Source organism: Ruditapes philippinarum, unplaced genomic scaffold (assembly GCF_026571515.1).
Source record: "Ruditapes philippinarum isolate M1 unplaced genomic scaffold, ASM2657151v2 ctg609_1_1_1_1, whole genome shotgun sequence".
Classification (NCBI taxonomy): domain Eukaryota; kingdom Metazoa; phylum Mollusca; class Bivalvia; order Venerida; family Veneridae; genus Ruditapes; species Ruditapes philippinarum.
This window is the reverse complement of record NW_026853899.1, coordinates 493,433-512,378: the sequence shown is the minus strand read 5'-3', so window position 1 is coordinate 512,378 and position 18,946 is coordinate 493,433. Positions and strand designations below refer to the sequence as shown.

The 18,946-nt window shown below is 33.9% G+C and overlaps 1 protein-coding gene across 8 annotated transcripts in view; it reads right to left on the bottom strand.

The window, feature by feature from the left end:
• LOC132738299 (uncharacterized) overlaps window positions 1–10,196 on the bottom strand; it is a 90,199-nt gene extending 80,003 nt beyond the window's left edge. For 3 of the 8 annotated variants that reach the window (XM_060725769.1, XM_060725772.1, XM_060725774.1), the window contains exons 1-5: window positions 10,038–10,196; window positions 7,750–7,933; window positions 7,131–7,167; window positions 4,713–4,856; window positions 3,937–4,077 (exon numbers count right to left, since the gene is read on the bottom strand). In XM_060725769.1, the coding sequence (XP_060581752.1) occupies window positions 3,937–4,077; window positions 4,713–4,856; window positions 7,131–7,167; window positions 7,750–7,931 (504 nt within the window). In that variant the 5' untranslated portion in view covers window positions 7,932–7,933; window positions 10,038–10,196. Of the gene's footprint in view, window positions 1–3,936; window positions 4,078–4,712; window positions 4,857–7,130; window positions 7,168–7,749; window positions 7,934–8,737; window positions 8,912–10,037 lie in introns of those variants that run through there. The other 5 variants (XM_060725770.1, XM_060725773.1, XM_060725771.1 and 2 more) reach the window with 5 other exon arrangements.
• Between the last annotated feature and the right edge of the window lie 8,750 nt (window positions 10,197–18,946).

The window sequence follows — 18,946 nt, the reverse complement described above, 5'->3', positions numbered from 1 at the left end:
TAAGATCCCACGAACTTTTATCCCAACAAATACTTCTTACCAAGTCTTTGTTTTATGTATTACAAACATGCGTTGGCTCTGTTCCGGCCGATATTTCGTGAAATGGATGTATATTCAGACATATAATCAGGTTAGTGACATATTAAATCCGTTTACAATATTTAAGACACTTGAAAGAAAACTCGATTATATGTCCTCAATTTACTGTCACAAATGTCGCATATACGTACTTGATCGTTGTAGTCTACTAGGACTTGATTGTGTCAACAAAAATACTTGACATAATCGAATAAATATGGGAACCCAGGCAGTGCAATAATTAGCGCTAATAAAAATTGTCAGTTTGCTCTTATTTATTAAAAAAAAGTATTTGATATTATTGTCGTAAGTACACAAAATTATTAAAAAAATGCGATCGCTAAAACAGACTTATTGTACATTCTTTTGTCGTTTTAAATGATCAAGTTTATATGAATTTTAATCTGTATTTGTGCGAATGCTATTCCGTCAACATCAAAGACGCCACCGATTTTTACAAGATATAAAAAAATACAAGATCCACACATACTCGTGTTATTTACCGAGATTAATTTTTATGCATGTAAATTTACACAGTCGATGTGACGTTGCGTGTAGGTTAAAACCTGTAGGGTGTAGTATTTTGTTTGTTTGTTTGGATTTTTACGGCACGTCAACCCATAACTGGCCATATCGTGCCGAATGCTATAATACGCTTAAAATATTATGTAAAACATTGTAAATGACAATAGAAATGAGCCAATTAGATCCTAGAATACAAGTTTATCTCTTTTAAATAATCAATTATGTTTTTTGATGGAATTGTATTAAAAAGTTCTTTGAGTGAATTTACAGAATAAAATCTATTACGGGCCTGTGAAAAATCATGACATTCAAGAAGAAAATGCTTGACAGTAAAATTTTCATTACAACCTACACAGAAAGGGGCATTGTCATTTGTGAGGAGATAAGAGTGGGTAACTTTAGTGTGTCCAATTCGGCATCGAAGAAGAACTGTTTGATCACGGCGGTTTGACAGAGATAGAGATGGTGACATATCAAGAGATGGGTGTAGTATAAATTATGCGATGTTTACATCGGCGAATCACAGGGACAGTGTGTATATCATGTCACATAAATGTGTTAATTGCAGTCAATTATCGGCAATAACTGTGCTATATTAGTTATGCCCAGAGGCAAGGATTAAATTTATTGACAAGCGCTGTGTGACAAGTAAAGATATGTACATGTTGTAAGTAAAAATGTTCGGCGATTAAGTTTAAGATTATTTTGCATTTGCTAGGTAACTGAATTTTTTTTAACAAGAAAACGAAAATCCACGAATTTAAGAACCCACGAAAATGCCCTTTTTGATAAAACCACGAAATTTCATGCCCACGAATTTAAGTGAATTCGCAGTATGCGACTTATGTCCAGGAATATGTACAAAATGTAACAACAGCTGTCTGTAGGACAGCACGCTCGACTATTCTATTTCTTGATAGTAAAAGAGCCTTGATAATGTTAATTTTTTTAAGTTCACAAAAGGGCTAATTTTTTGTTATAAATTCATGTTTATAGGCCTTAGAGAGAGTCTAATTATACAGTATTGGCTTGACTATTTGGAAGGTAATGTCACAAGGGTGTTTTATTGAGTATAATAATACTGATAACCTATGAATACATAAATTTGACAGAAAAGGTACAAAGGCTTGTTATTAAGATGTTTTATCAAGTAAATCACTGCTTTATTATTATGAATGCATAAAATTGTCCCAAAAAAGGCACAAACCCTTCAGTAGTTATTGAGATAACAGCTTACAAGCAAAACTTTACCATGAATTTCTAAGTTGAAAAACGGGAGAAAAATCAGCCTAAATGCAAGATAGAATTATGGATCTTTGTCAGTGACCTACAATTATGACCCTAAATGCATATGTGAAGTTTTAAATTAATATCTTTAATAGTTATTGAGATATGTAAAACTTGCATGTAAACATTAACCAAGAGACTAAGTAGAAAAGGGGATACGAATCAGCCTTAATGCAAGACAGAGTTATGGAACTTGGTAAGTGACGAAGGGAGCGTACATACAATTATGACCCTCCAATTATGACCCTAAGTGCATGTGTAAAGTTTCAAGTAAATATCTTTGAAGACCTTTAACCTTTAACAAAAACTTCTAAGTTTCAAAGGGACAAATAATTCTGCAAATATTGCAGGCAGAGTTATGCAATTTTGCAAACTGATGTACATTGTTACTATAAAAAAGTATTTTAAATTTCAATTGAATATCTCAAGCAATAATTGAGATATTTCACTTTACAAAAAAACTTTAACCAAAACTTTTAAGTTACAAAGGGGCATAATTCTGTAAATATTGTAGGCAGAGTTATCCAACTTGTCAATCTGATGTACCTTGTTACTATAAATAAGTATTGTAAGTTTCAATTGAATATCTCAAGCAATAATTGAGATATTTGACTTTACCAAAAAAATTTAACCAAAATTTCTAAGTTAAAAAGGGGCATAATTCTGTCAATATTGTAGGCAGAGTTATCCAACTTCTCAATCTGATGTACCTTGTTACTATAAATAAGTATTGTAAGTTTCAATTGAATATCTCAAGCAATAATTGAGATATTTGACTTTACAAAAAACTTTAACCAAAATTTCTAAGTTAAAAAGGGGCATAATTCTGTCAATATTGTAGGCAGAGTTATCCAACTTGTCAATCTGATGTACCTTGTTACTATAAATAAGTATTGTAAGTTTCAATCGAATATCTCAAGTAATAATTGAGATATTTGACTTTACAAAAAACTTTAACCAACGCAGACGCGGACGCGGACGCTGACGCCTACGCCGACGAGACTACAATAGCTCTCATATTCTTCGAATAGTCGAGCTAAAAATGAACAAAGGGCAATAAATCCAAAATAAAGATAATCAGAGTTATGGTACTTTTGCACTGAATTTTTACCCAAGGAGATCTATCTTTATACAAAGTTTCTTGTTCATATCTCGAGTGCTTTTATTAAAAGTAATGTCGCGATGCAATTCACTTCTTCTCAATGAGGTCTATCTACCTGCAAAGTTTCTTGCTTATACCCCTTGTCGTTTTAGAGTTATGTTCCGGACAAAGTTAAAAGAGTAAAACGATACACAAAGAACAATAACTCATAAAACTAGGCAAGGCAGAGATACGGTTCTTTTAAACTGCACTTCTACTGAATGGAATCTATCTACTTTCAAATTTTGAGTTGTGTCCCCGTCAAAAAATGTGAAATTGACCGGCCCGACCGACGACCAGCTGACCCCAGTTTACCCCCTAACACTCTGTATGACGGGTATACCCATCCATATTTTATAGCACTGCAAAATGTTTGAGCACACAGAGGTACATCAATGGAGAACAAATCTTACACAATACCAGCACGCGAGCACGCGCCGTTCTTATCTGTTTATAATATGCTATGTCAGAACATGACTCTACTTCTATTTGGGTTAATGTGTCTTGCGGTAAACAAATAATAATTATAACTGATTTTTATAGGTATATCATCGGATCATTCCATCACAATCTTTGCCCTCTTAGTTAACCAAATCAAAGAAATTATATTACAATTTAAAATAAACTAGGACTGTAGCTATAGAATACATATGTTCCACCTACCCCTTTGTGAAAGGCTTGGTAAAGAACTGTTGGTATAGGATAAAATGCTTCCATTCCGGGCTTTATTTACAAACAATCATGACTGGTATGAATCTACATATTACATGTTAAACCAAGTTGCAAAACATTTCGTTCAAGTATCTGTAAGGTTTAGTAAATGTCTATCATAAATTGGAATGTTAGCTCACGTTGTCTGAGATATCGGGTTAATACCTCGTTTCTTAACCTGACATAAAATTTACCTTTTTGACTCTTTCTTTTTCCACATCCGAGAGCGACATATCTTCTTTAACTGTTCTATCAAATGATTGCTGAGGGATCTTTTCATCATCCTTAATAGACATACTTTCAACCATGTCAATAGTTCTAGATGGTGAGGTTTGCTTTGAGAAGAAAGATATTTATTTTAAGCTAAGCAGGGAGTTTTAGTCATTTGGACAAAATCAGTGTCACCCTCAATATATCATCACAGTGTGGGTGATGAAGCTCTTCTGAACTATATATGGCGTACATTTTAATTTTGTTCCGTATATTTGTCAATAAAAAATAGCTGATTATTGCATTTTTTTCAAAATAGCATATTTCTCGATTCAAATGTTATTATTCTCCATAGATCATTGCATACAGTTTGCAATGATTACAGGGTAAAAGACAGACGAGAAACAAACATAAACATGTCAAATAGTTTGATTTGGTGAAAGCAACTTTAGATGCCGGTTGAATTCAGATTGGTTAGCGACTCGAATGAGTTTCTGTCTGCGAGAGATATATATCTACTCATTCTTTCACTCATTTATTAGAATACTCCGTTTGTTTTTGTTCCTGAGGGCTCAGTCCAGTTGATTAAAATTCTCCTTTTCAGTAATAGTCCCAATCCGCTTCTAAGCTTTTTTCCCTTTCCTAATGTGATATCATTGCCCAGCAATTGTGAATGCAAAAAATAAATATCGTTGAAATGCCTTTTTACTGCTGTTATATTTGCAAGAACTGTAACTGAATAAGTGTCTAAACTATTTACCTTTTTGACATCTTTGTTTTCCACATCCGAAAGTGACAAATCTTTTTCGTCTGTCCTATCAAATGATGGCACAGGGAGCTTTTCATCATCTTTAATAGACAACTTTCCAACCATGTCATCAATCGTTCTAGATGGTAAGGACTGCTTTAAGAAGAAATCAATTTATTTTATGCTTAGCAGTGAGAAACTAGCTGTTATACGCGTGATAAACTCCATATCACATGCAGTACGATGAAGCTCTGTCGAACTTTTTTTGAGTCCGTTTTGTTCTAATTGGTATATGTCTCGCTTCAAATATCATAATTACAGATAGCAACTAGAAGGGTTTTAGTCACAAAAAAAAACATGTTTCCCAAAACAAGGTATTGTAGTGGTCACTCCTTTGAGTTTTGGTCGGAATCCCGCAAGCTGTTTGACCTTTGAAGGCCAGACAAAAAATCTATTTATTGATCTGAACGCCATTTTGTGCCGGCGATATGTATAACTAGGGATGGTACTGATAACTCCAGTGAAGTTTCATTGAAATCCTACCAGCAGTTAATGCCGGACAAGCTGAATGCGGACGTATGGACAGACCCAAATTTTGGGAGACGTAATGAATTTGAAAATCAAGGGCTGGGTAAACATTGTTATTCCGTTCTTTTTTGCATTTTTCGCTTTTTCGTTATTCCGTATTCCCATAAACTATTTTTGATAACTAACATTATAAGTCTGTATGAAGGCAATTATCGATCAAACCTTATCTGCCTATTCAGAGTTACTGTGCAATCTGCAGAGTGGACCCTGTTGTAAAACAATAAGTTCTTTTTAACAATTTTCTTTCCAAACCACCATAACCACTCCCCACGAACGACACTCTCCTTAAGTTAATGATTTTAATGGAAGTCAATGGTTTCCAAGCGAAATCAGTGTTTCCTACGATGGTCAGAGGTTGCTGAGAAAAGACAATGATTGTTATAGATGTCGGTGGTCGCAATGGTTACTATTGACGTCGCTTGTTGCTATAGAAAGGCAATGGTTGCTATGCACACTATGTGAAATCGAGTGAACCCCGGCTCAGTTAATTCTAATTCCAGCGTCATGATTTAAGCAAACTTACAACGTCCACGACAAAAAACCATGATCGCAGGGCCATAGTAAATTTGACCCAAACAATTATGTTGGGCGGTAGCGTCCATTTAAAGGCAGCGAGAATTTTTACACATTATAAAATGTCGATGGCAACTTTCAAACCCGCGAGAATTTTTGTCGAAAATGTCGCGGCTTATAGCTACCTACTCTTGTGTATTTCTGTCACACTTCTGACGTAAAAGTCTAGTTTAACGAATGAAACTGCGACATTTTCTGTCATATAGTAAACTTATCCATGCACATATACCTACTTAAGGAAGCCCTTTTCGGCCATTATAATCCCCAACATTTTATTTTGATGCATACCTTGTAAAAAGTCGAGTTGAAGCATTTACTCTCGCCTTTTTATGCCGGAAAATGTCTCTTAAGAAATCGCGGCTACTTTTTAAAAAGTCGCGGATTTATGGGTTAAATCAATCTGTCTTCGCAAAATGTCGCTGCTTAAAATTGCTTTTACTCGCCGCGATATTTTATGAGACCGTTCGGCGTTGTTGAGGAACTAAAAAATTTTCCGTGGACTTCTTACAAAAATGTCGCGGATTTGATTCTGTTCCTTGACTTTTTACCGACAAACGAGGGATAAAATATAAATTCAAACAATGAACGTCTCCGGCGGTCAAAATGCTTCCAGAAACTGTCGAGGTTTAATCATTCACTGCAAAATTGTGTATGATTTCGGCATAAAATCGCGCGGGTTAGTAAGTTGCAAACGACATTTTATAATAAAAAGATAAAATTTCTTGCAGGTTTGAAATGACTGCAACATGTCACCATAAAGACTATTATTTGAAAACGTTTGGTTGAGGTCTACGAAGGAAATGTCACACAAGTCAATCTCACCATTCGTGAGCTTCCTTTCCTGATGTAGATGATATGCGGTAAAAGGCACACCTTACCCATTGACAAATTCAACGCAAAAAGTTAACATCTGTAAAATACGCAACGCAAAACATCCACACATAAACGATTTGCGGAGGTGTCACATCGCCTAACTATTGTAATATAATATAATTGTTTCTAAGTAAATGATATAGTGTTTCTGAATTAATCTGACGATTAAGTATTGTAGAAGAAAACAATTAATAGCTTTGTTTATTGTTACTTTTTCTTTGTATTTTACGTCTTTCTGAAAAGGAGGCCCTTCCAATTTTTTTAATAATGTAAATGATTGAAAACCTGTAAGTACGAGGCATGATTCGTATTAATGTAGTAGCTGTTTCAATGCTTATTTTTCATATGGTCTACATCCGTTTCAGGACACTGATTTATTTTCAAAAATAAACTTACCTCTTCCAGGTCAGGATGTCGATGTTTAGATTTTTTTCTGAAATTAGATGAATATCAATACTTCAGTTGAACATTTAATACGCTATTTGGTTGTTTCATTTCTGGCATACAAACATAAGTGAGGCTATATGTTTCAGTGTATTGATTTATATGATAAGTTCATAGCTAAGGTACGTTTGAAAACCAATTGAGCCGCGTCACGTCAAAACCAACATAATGGGTTTGCGGTCAGCATGGATCCAGACTAGCCTGCGCATCCGCGAAGTCTAATCAGGATCCATGCTGTTCGCTATCAGTTTCTCTACTTGTAATAGAGTTGGTAAGCGAGCAGCATGGATCCTGATCAAATTGCGCGGATGCGCAGGCTGGTCTGGATCCATGCTGGTCGCAAACGCACTATGTTGGTTTTGTCGTGACGCCGCTCATTTCTTCATTTGCAATTGAAATATACATCTATTTAAAGATACATTTTTGTAAATCAATTTGCTCACTGACTGACCGCTTAGATATGTTTTATATAAAAATCTAAACTTATCCATTTGATGAAACATGCATCACTAACATGTTTACTTCATTTTGATTGTTTCCCAAATGTGTTTAAAGATATAACTAGTTTTACCGCTTCTTACGATGCTTCTTCTTTTGGTCCGATGTGTTGTTTTGCTCCGATGTTTGGTTCTCAGTGGTCATCATGTTCTCGTCTCGAGATTTCACGTTATGTTCGAGAACGGCGTCCGGTGAAATCTCGTTTTCTGGTGTTGGTGTATCTGAGTGCAACACTTTATTTGCCCGTTTTGTCATAGCTAAAATAGTAGATCAATCAATAAATGCCAATTCAAAAAGCAGAATACCGACAATTACTATCGACATTACATATTCATTTGAAAGTTTTATATTTCTTTATGAAAATGCATTTAAGACCTTAACGCTTATGTTTCCTTATATTACAGACGTGACATTTATAAAACTTTAACTGGTATGAGTCACTATTTGAAAAGTTAAATAAAAATACCAATTAAACTTTTGCAATCTTATTACAAATATAATTCATTTGGAATAATTGTTCATCTTGTATGTTGTTTAATATACAATATATACAAGGACTTTTATGAGACATTTTCCCATAACTCCACAAAAATAGATAATAACACAAAATATAAATATGTTGAGTACGTTTGTCACTGTGTATCTCGATATATGTACTTTTGTAACATTACAGATATCAAATCTTTTTTATTTTAACGATAAACTCATTTATACGAAAGTCTTATATGTCAAGGCGTTCTAACGCGAATAAAGGCGTTATAACGCCCATCAAAAAGGCGTAGAAACGGAAATCAAAAGGCATGAAAAGGCGAAGAAAAACAAAAACAAAAAACACGAACGAAGGCGTAGTGACGCAAATAAAAGCGAAGTAATGCGAAAGTAAGGCGTGGTAACGCGAATTAAAAAGCGTAATAACGCGAACCAGAATGCGTTATTACGCGAACAAATGCTATAACAATGTATTTATCATTTGGTCAATAGAACATCTCACAAAGAAACCAAAAATAATGTAAAATTATTAGTATTATTTATTTCTATTTATTTGTTTATGATTTATTTACCGCCTCCGTGGTCGAGGGGTTAGAGTCGATGACTTCTTATCCAGTTACCTCTCTGGCGTGGGTTCGATCCCCGGGAGATGCTTTGGTAGTTTAGCGCGGAGGAAGGTAGTCTAGTACTGGTGTAACTCTCCAGGAACGATGGTTAGGAAACTACCCGCCTATATGACTGAAATACTGTTGAAAAAGGCGTAAAATGAAACAAACAAACAAACAAACAAATTATGATTTATTTAAATCCCCCATCATTTCACGATATTTAAAGCATATTTCCATCTTTTTTATATTGTTCTGAAGGTCAAATAGTCTTTTTTGTAGATGTAATAAATTCGACGTTAGAAACCTAAAATTCGAAATGTTTGCTTGAGCATGAACAAGCAGTATTTGAAATGTGTGCATTCTAAAATGATAAAAAGAAGTTCACATCAACCACGATTCACTCTTGATAATAACAATTTTCCGAATGATTAGAAATTAATTCTTACTTTTGACGTTTACCCATTTAGCATCATTTGTCATTATATGATATATTGTGCAGCAATCGATCGCAGGATAAATAACTTACCAAGCACAAACGTTCTACCCGACACCAATTATTCAGTTTAAAATCTAAGTCAATATTTACAAAATAAAACGCGACGGTTTAGAATTACAGTAGAATAATCAATGCATACTTTGCTAAGATGTTTTTCGTCTGAAAAGACATATATAAATCATCTAGTTCCATAAACATGTACCAACCTTGAACACTAGGGCACGAGGTTTGTTATTTGAATAAAAATTATTTGAATTATTTCATTCATTTATACTAACATAATTCCTGTCACGTCGTTATCATGTATAGGGATAAAGATTATCCGTCCTCATTCCTTCCAGTCCATATTTCAACCTCCAAATATATGATTTAAAGTCAATTTCCACATTTAGTATTCATAGACACTATAACACAATTTTCACAATACCTCTATTGTATTAGTTATAAAAGGGTGGCAGCTTCAGTGCTTTGATTCACTCAGCAAATCTCATTACATTTTTAAAATTTTGGTTTCGATCAATAAAGTATAGATATACATGTATGTATTCAATGACAAGTATAGATATATGTATGCAATGATATCTTTTCCATATTAAGCAGATATTTTGTTTTATCAGCCGGTAACATGAAATTTGACATTATCTTGAAATTTCTACGACTGAATCCCTGAAAGGAGACAATGTTGCGAAGGAAATACCATTGTATCTGTAAACAACAAAAATATTTGTCGAGTAAGATATAAGTTAATTCATTTACAAAGTTACAAACCTTGAAGGAATGGTCCAAATATATTCTCAAGTCCTGTTTACGATTTGAATATGGCTACATAACACCGCTATTAAACATAAATGTACATTAGAGACTGTCTTTTCATCGACCTAAGCGATATTACACTATAAATGGTATGCCTGTATTCCTTGTATGCGCTGAAGCATGTCTTTAACCACAAAATAGCGGCTGTTTATCAATTGTCCGATTTATCGATTGACAGAGGTAAAATTTAAAATCTATAAATGTGTTTGTCTTTATTTTTTTTTAAATTTTGTACTGCTTTTACTCGATTTGTTTGCTTTAAAACCTATAAAAACTTTATGGTATGAAGACATGATACAGATGATTTAATTATTTTCTCATGATTTTGATTATGGCTATGAAACTGCAATTCAATTTAAATCTTTAAGGTTAAACACGGACCTTAGTTGTCAAGGAATTGCGTCTAGAGACCCCTTGTGCCTAGTTGCCTTATATTTTCTCCGATGAAAGATCGCTGAAGACAGTCTGTTTTTAAAAATGAAACTGGTCTGCCGATAGCAGCTTACTTACCGGCCACCACCATCCGTATACATGTATACATACGATTAAAGTCTGCAAGTAACTGCATGTTGAGATTTTATTTTCAACTTGATCCGTTCTAAACTACACAAAAATATCATTTTAAAATTGACTTTTATGTATATTTTACATCGCCTGACTTCATGAATCGATTTTAAATCGTTATAACATATATGAAGTTTAAAAGTGCAAGAAGTGGGTATTATCGTAAGTAGTCATTGTTGTATGATATATTGCTATTTAAATTTATACATGTCTAAAATGAATAAATTGATAGCGTTTTCCCCCGCACATCAATGCCATGCAAATTCACCCAAAAACTTGTATTCTGAAATAAGCAATGTAACATGCTCTATGATACAATTTCACTTTGCAGCATGTATCTATGATGTACGGTGGCACATAGGTGATACTATGTCGTGGCCACGAGTTACTAAGTCGTGGACACGAGATAGCTAAGTCCTGGCCACGAGATACTATGTCGTGGCCGCGAGTTACTAAGTTGTGGCCGCGAGATAGCTAAGTTGTGGCCACGAGATACTATGTCGTGGCCACGAGCTACTATCTCGTGGCCACGAGATAGCTATGTCGTGGCCACGAGATACTATGTCGTGGTCACGAGTTACTAAGTCGTGGCCACGAGATAGCTAAGTCGTGGCCACGAGATACTATGTCGTAGCCACGAGTTATTAAGTATGGAAGCTTGAATTGACCCCCTAGAAGCCATAAGCGTGATAACTCGTGTGTCGGCATGTCGACACATTTTCACGCGACATGACGCCTTCTATCATTGTTTGGTGGGATATTAAAGACGTCTTGACAACGCCTGTTTTAATGCATGTCGACATATAATCTTCTCCATAAAGGAGTTGATGAGAATTGTGAACAGCTATGTCAACCTGTTTCATCTCGACAAGCCTAGTAATATCTCTGCTTTTGGTAAATATCACAGCATCATAACGTCATGTGTACTGTCGGAAAGACCTTATTAATATTCGGAAACTTAATCAGTGTTTGCTAAGCAACCTTCTATATTTTATATATGTATATACATATAACCTTCAAAAATGTTCATTTGAAAATTTTAGCCAAAAGGTTATTTAAAGAGCACTTAAGTAATTTAACTTGTTTTGTTTCCAGAAAGGTTATTCAACAAAATGCTCTGCGCGTATTATACATAACTCAATTGATATACATGTATAAAAGAGAGAAAATAAACATCAGACTGATATACTTTAAAGCTTAAAATCAACGCTATAGTTATGCAGTACGTCAATCATTAATCGATGGGCGGGGTTTAGTTTCCGAATAATAATTAGGCTCCAGTCCTCTTCTATGATAGACAAAAGTAAAGTCGACATGCTCTGATACAGGTGTTGTCAAGATTATATTTTTTCCCCATCCAAACCATGGTAAAACACGCCATGTCGCACTAATATATGTCAACATGACCACATACAATTTATCACGGACCACGGCATCTCGGGGGGTCAATTCAAGCTTCCATAATTAAGTCGTGGCCACGAGATAGCTAAGTCGTTGCCACGAGATACTATGTCGTGGCCACGAGTTACTAAGTTGTGGCCACGAGATAAAAAAACCAATCAGATTACACCATTTATATGAATTTTCTTAATTAACCAGACACCCGAAATTATTAAATGTCATCTACTGATCAGGTGCAATGATCTTTCTGGGTTAAAAATCATGTCTTTTAAACCATGGTTTATTCCTTCTAAATTATTTATCAGACAAGGACATGACCTTATAGGCTATCTACCGTCCGTTGGCAATGTTTCTTCCAAATGAAATAAACCAGGACTTATTCCTTCTCATATTATCGTATAAACACTTAGCTATTTCGCTATATTGGCAGAATACACACATGCCACCTTAAAGCCACCGTAATGATGACATAAAGGGGATATATATATATATAATCTTTGCAAGGGACGTCCAATACGTGCGATTGAGATAGCTAAATAACGTGATCACGCAATATGTATTACGTACGCGTGCGCATGTATGACATATCGTGGGACCAGTGATGGCTTTTGCGTAAATACATATAAATTTATATAAGCAAGTCATTAAGAAATGCTCGTGTAACTTAAGCGTCAATAAATAATGTCAATTTTTTATACAAAAATACCACGAGAACATAATTCATACCAACAAATCTTATTAGACTACAATAAAATCTGAACACCCCTGAAGTGTGATTAGTATAGTCAATAAAATCTGAACACCCATGAAGTTTGACTAAAATAGTCAATAGAATCTGAACACCCATGAAGTGTGACTAGTATAGAGTCAATAAAATCTGAACACCCCTGAAGTGTGACTAGTATAGAGTCAATAAAAATCTGAACACCCATGAAGTGTGACTAGTATAGAGTCAATAAAATCTGAACACCCATGAAGTTTTACTAATATCACACTGAACAAAAAACCGACATTTTCACGGATTTTTCTGAAGCTGTCACTTTTTACCTGCTCAAAATAGTCTAAAAACAGGAAACACGAGTCCCAAATTACCTAATAGTATCTCCAGTCAATGGACAATAGTTTCATAGTAATGAAATGGGCCGTGATTGAGTTCAACAATAAAACTAATCAAAACTATAACCTATCTGTACCGAGCGGTAAATTTCAGGTATCTGCCATCACCAATGCAATCTGAACACCCATGAAATATAAACAGGGCTTATACCACTGACTGCTCAGGAAAATAAATCGTGCTAGTCGCATAAAGTTTTAAGTACGGAAACAGATAAGTACACTTTTTATGGACAACTTTATTACGAAAATGATAGTCATAGACATGCTTGCAAGCGTAAACTTATAGTTTTATGCATACTTAATTTAATTTTATTATTTAATTATTACTCTTCAGGATATTTATGATATAAAGTATTGTTTTATATCGTAATTCAAAATGTGGTTATCCAATTTATTTTCATGAACAAAGCCCGTAATGATAGGTATAGGTCTAATATCCATAGCAACACAAAAGATTATTTTCTATTCCATATCAGCTATCTTGTAACCATGCAAGAAACTTTTTAACTTATACAGTATATAATTCGTTGCGTCTTCCCTTGAGATAACGTTTAAAGTTTATCTTCAAAGCTATTATGATTGAAATTTAAATTATAAGATCAATAGATTTAACCATCATCACAAACGTTTCCGATTTTTAAAGCGGTCTTCAGCTTTTTCTAAAGATTAAATATGTTATTTTTAGATAAATCGTTTCATGTCATTGCCGAATTAAAAGATATGGTGGAGAAAAAAATCTGCTGGCTTTATGAGGAAACCGTTCGGCACCTCCAATATACCAGTCCGATAATTTTTTATTCCGGAAACGAACGTCACTGATTTGTTATTAATAGTTCTTGAAGAAGGGTTAACAGTAATATGATGCACTTTTCCAAGATAAATTACTGAAATACTTAGTTTGAAACAACACAGAAGTGTTTTTTCCAACAGAAAATAAAAGCTGAGAAAGGAAAGAAAAATGAGCCGCGTCACGACAAAACCAACATAGTGGGTTTGCGCCCAGCATTGAATCCATGCTGTTCGCTTACCAACTCTATTACAAGTGGAGAAACTGACAGCGAACAGTATGGATCCTGATCAGACTGCGCGGATGCGCAGGCTGGTCTGGATCCATGCTGGTCGCAAACCCACTATGTTGGTTTTGGTCGTGACGCGGCTTAAATATTTTTTTATATAGATCAGCTGGGGCACTTACAATAGAAATATACAAACGATATTTTTTAAAGAAATATATTCGAAAATAAATTGAAGGTTGTTTATGTGTGCTATTCTTAGCCTGATTTGAGTGAACAGCGTTGCAACTTTTTTCAAATTTTGATAATTATTTTCACCTTTAGAATAAATATTCAAGAAAAACGGAGTGAGCGAATGATCTGAATTTTTGCACACATGTTATTAGTATAGACCTACATCAAATGGAACATGAATCTCGAAATATTATTTCCAACCCGTCCTGTCCACAAACCTCAGTTGAGTTCCTTTAAGACATTACATAATTTGTAGCTAAGCAAATATAGTACTATTATGAAAAACATGATTAATCACTTTAAATCTAATGTACCGACGAAACATGCATTAAGTTAAACAAAATGAAATGAATAATATATGAAATGCATTTACATCTAAACTCAATAAAAACTCATCATTTATTGGGTATAAACTAAACATAAACATTCTTCGGTCTATACTAAATACAACCCAAAACTTGTTTGTAAATGTTGATATAAAACTTTCATTGAAATGCCTTCTTTAAACTTGAGTGACAGATATCTTCACATTACATATCGCCTGTTTTATACAATACTATGTCGCTTCAGTTAAAGATCAAGAGTTAAAACCACAAAACACGGTAAAAACTGAAAGAAAAAAGAAAAACTTAATATGTTCTTTTTTTTAATTTCGATCTCCAAGTTTGCTAGAAGTTCAAAGAAAATTCAATATTGTGAATAACGATTTTAGAGTACGAAATTCGGAATACTCTGAATGATGTTCGATGTCAGTGCTAACTTTTCGTCACTGTAAAAACTGCACGCAGAAAGAAAAAAGTCCGCGTTTCCTCTCTATTCAGCTTGGTAGACATAAAACGCTTTATTGGATGGATGTTCGTACATATGATTATTTCTCTTTAGCTTAATTTTTGAAAGTGTAATAATTTCAAAATACCTGTATGAAGTGTTGGTAAATTGCTGTTGAGTGAATGGTGTATGTACGAAATCATTGTTAAACACTTAAAATAACAGTATAACAGCTTGTTCCGGAATATTTTATTTCATTAAGGCAGTTTTTCATGTGTGAAACAATTCTTTCGAGAACCGACCATACGATTAAGGAAACAACATGAACATTTTTTTTTTCTCAAATTTTATAAAAATATTTACTTAGATATACATGAGTAATAGCTTTTTACTCTTAAAGCATATTAATTCTGAATACCAAAGACATCTTTCGTCATATTGCGAATAATCTTTCCATTAGGAAACCAATCAAAAGTATGATTTTAAGCATGTAATACTTGCATATACACATATATATCAAAGGCGATCATTAGTAAACTAATGCGTGATTGAGAGAAACAGCACGATGTATTTATCATTATAGCACTTGGAATTTTCTGCGTTGTTTTTTGTAACATTCTAAACTGCATCAACTGCTCGTCATTGAGACAAACTTGGGTGACCAGTTTGCCAGAGAAGTAGCGTCCTTTCATGATTACTGTATCAAGGGCCATAATGTATAGAGAATTATTCCGAATATCAAAGCCAGAGGTTGAAATCTCAACTATATTACATTTCCCCGAAACGCACGTGTCTTGTGACATTATGCAAGTCAAGTTCAGGCATGATTTAAGAAAAGGATCAAAAAGTACCCCGTGACCACACGAGCTGTTCACAATTTGTGCAGTATCAATGTTTTCATGCCCGTTCAACTTCAGTTCAACTTTGGCATGAATTCTTGTGTAGGACGGCAAGTTTTGTGGCCAACACGTAAAGGCCTGGAATGCCCAACACTGTAAGAGGCCAGTTTCACCATTGCAAAGAGCACAGTACTCATTTTTGTATATATTAAATACATTTCCATACTTCCAAACGTATACGTTCTGTAAAAGACCATTTTCGCACAATTCTTTCAATGAAAGATTTACCTCCTTATTGCCAGCACAAGTTTCAATCACGTCAAATGCGCACATTTTATGCTGTTTGTTGACCAGCCTAATAAAACATGATTCTGTGACAAAAGCATTTTGAGAACCATTTGGATTAACTGCAGCTTGATCCTCATCATTACAAAAATAATCAAACTTCCAGAAACTCAAGCTTTTAAGACTCATCTGGGTACAGAAAGCACAATACATATTTTTGAAAGCTACTTTTTCGTTTATGTTGTCATACACCGGTATTCTGGATAGAAGATCATTGTCTGGACTTTCACATTTAGTCCTAATTACATCATCAGTCCATAGTTCGGAACATTTGTCCACCATGTAAACACCGTATACGCCTTTGAACGATCCACGACAGTCTAAATTTAAATCGTACATATCCGGATACCTTCGTACACATGAATATTGCCATTCTTCAAGCTTTGTATATTTTAATGTAGAATTCATACAACATTTATTGTCATAAAATTCACACATATCATCGCATTCACCACTAGTGCAATTTAAACATTTTCCTTCAAATCTACACAAGTCATCAAAACTTGTTGCAGCGTAAGAGCCATTTAAAAAATCACATTGTGAAACCAAAACACCAAAAATGAAAATTATTTCACAAATCATCGATTTTGAAAATAAACGTCTCTCCATTCTCAAAAAACAAAACAATCTAAGAACGTTTTCTTTGTCTAGAACCTTATTTGTCAACACATTTGTAAACTCGCCAGTTCCAAATGAAGGATCACATATTATAGATTATTGATACCTTTCTGCTAAATAATATATGGTTTCCTTTCAGTTATTGGAAGCTATCATCTGAAACTTTCATATATAGAAATGTGATAAAATTAAAGGGAGACACATGCAAAATTTTCATTTCTTAGTTTTGAATTTATCATTCATTATTCTTTAAATGCCGTCAAAATGAATATATTAGACAGTCAATCGAACAAAACTTTTCTCCATAAAGAGAATAAAATGATGGTTTCCTAACTTGACCCGCGTGGGTCAGGTTAGAGCGCTATGATTTTGCAATATTTGTCAAAGTGAACTCTGGAAACGTTAAAGAACATTTCAAATGAATGACATAGACTTGTTTCATTCATACAATATCCAAAATATCTGTTATTGTAACTTAAAGGGTTTGTTCAAGTCACCTGACTTGTTTTAAAACTATTTGGTGATTCTATTGGCGTCTAAATTTTGTTCAACATATATAGATATATTTACGTTTCAAACCCAAAATATATTGAATTCAAACAGAAATTCATGCTGAAACTTCAAGAAATGACATTTTAGCTTGATTTGAGTACATAATATCATTTTAATATTTTTGTCATTATTTTGCCTGAATATCCCTTTAAAGACCCACCACTAACACTTCTCGTATTCGTGCTGTACTATTCTCGAAGCACAAATTATGCCTAATAACTACTTATGCAACCTTTGCTAAAGTCCACTAAATAACAGAAATGAACACGAATTTTCCTGTGTAAAAAGGCAAACGCGGTTCAGCAAATTTAATGCTTATCACGTGAAGAAGGCACCGTTGAGAGTGACATAATTTTAATTGTTAAAGCAGTGAAAACCATTAGAAACTGGGTTAAAACTTCCACCTGTAATCACTGTAACTTTACCAATGGTCGAAAAGCAAAAAATGCTTAAGTCTGAGTCTTCATCTACAAGAGTAAAACAGATATATCGTCCATTTTCTATCGCATTGACCTTTCTCTGTGACTAATCCACCCCCCCCCCAAAAAAAAGCCACGATATAACAAATACAAAATGTAAATTAAATAAATAACTGAATAGAAAAATAGAGGATATTTAAACTTTTTAAATAAATACAGGATTTATTTTCGTCGAGTGGTATGAAAACAAATATTTCATGAGTGGCGGTAGTCACCAGTGAAATATGATAACATTCATACCACAAGATGGAAATAAAACCTGTATGGAAAAAACTAAACTTGAATTTTCTGTTTATTGTATACATTTTGTCTTTTTAGAAATTACAATTTGAAAGACTTGAAAGTAATCCACCAAGATATTAGTGAAAATACGGAAAATATGTTTCACTGCAGTGAAAATATTCTTATTGTGAAAATACGAAAAATGAAAAAACGGATTTTATTCCATCAATATTTCTCAATATTTCAAGTATAAGTATATTATAAATAAATATATTTGTTTTTATTAAGAAATTTTGTTTGATTAGCCAAACTTTACTGCAAAGCTTATCAGAGCGATTGCCTATCTTGTTGCAATGATTAAGAAAGAGATACACATCTTTCAGGGGAAAGTGATAATGATATAGCGTTTTGCCACAAACGACATTGTGCAACTAATAATTACTATTATTTATTGTCCCAAACCGCGACTTTTTCCCCGCGACTTTCAATAAAGTCACAGGGATAGTGTTTAGTCATGGCGAGTCTATAAAGATTTCTTTTTTTTAACTAAATGTAAATCTTTTGGCGCATATCTCGAGCTTGTTTATAAACTGTGATTGTTTTTGACATATATCATAATACAATGTTAACGATTTCAAATAATTTAATTCGTAAACGCATAAATACAATAGATAATCGATACAGAAATAATGAAGATATAATTTTATAGGTCG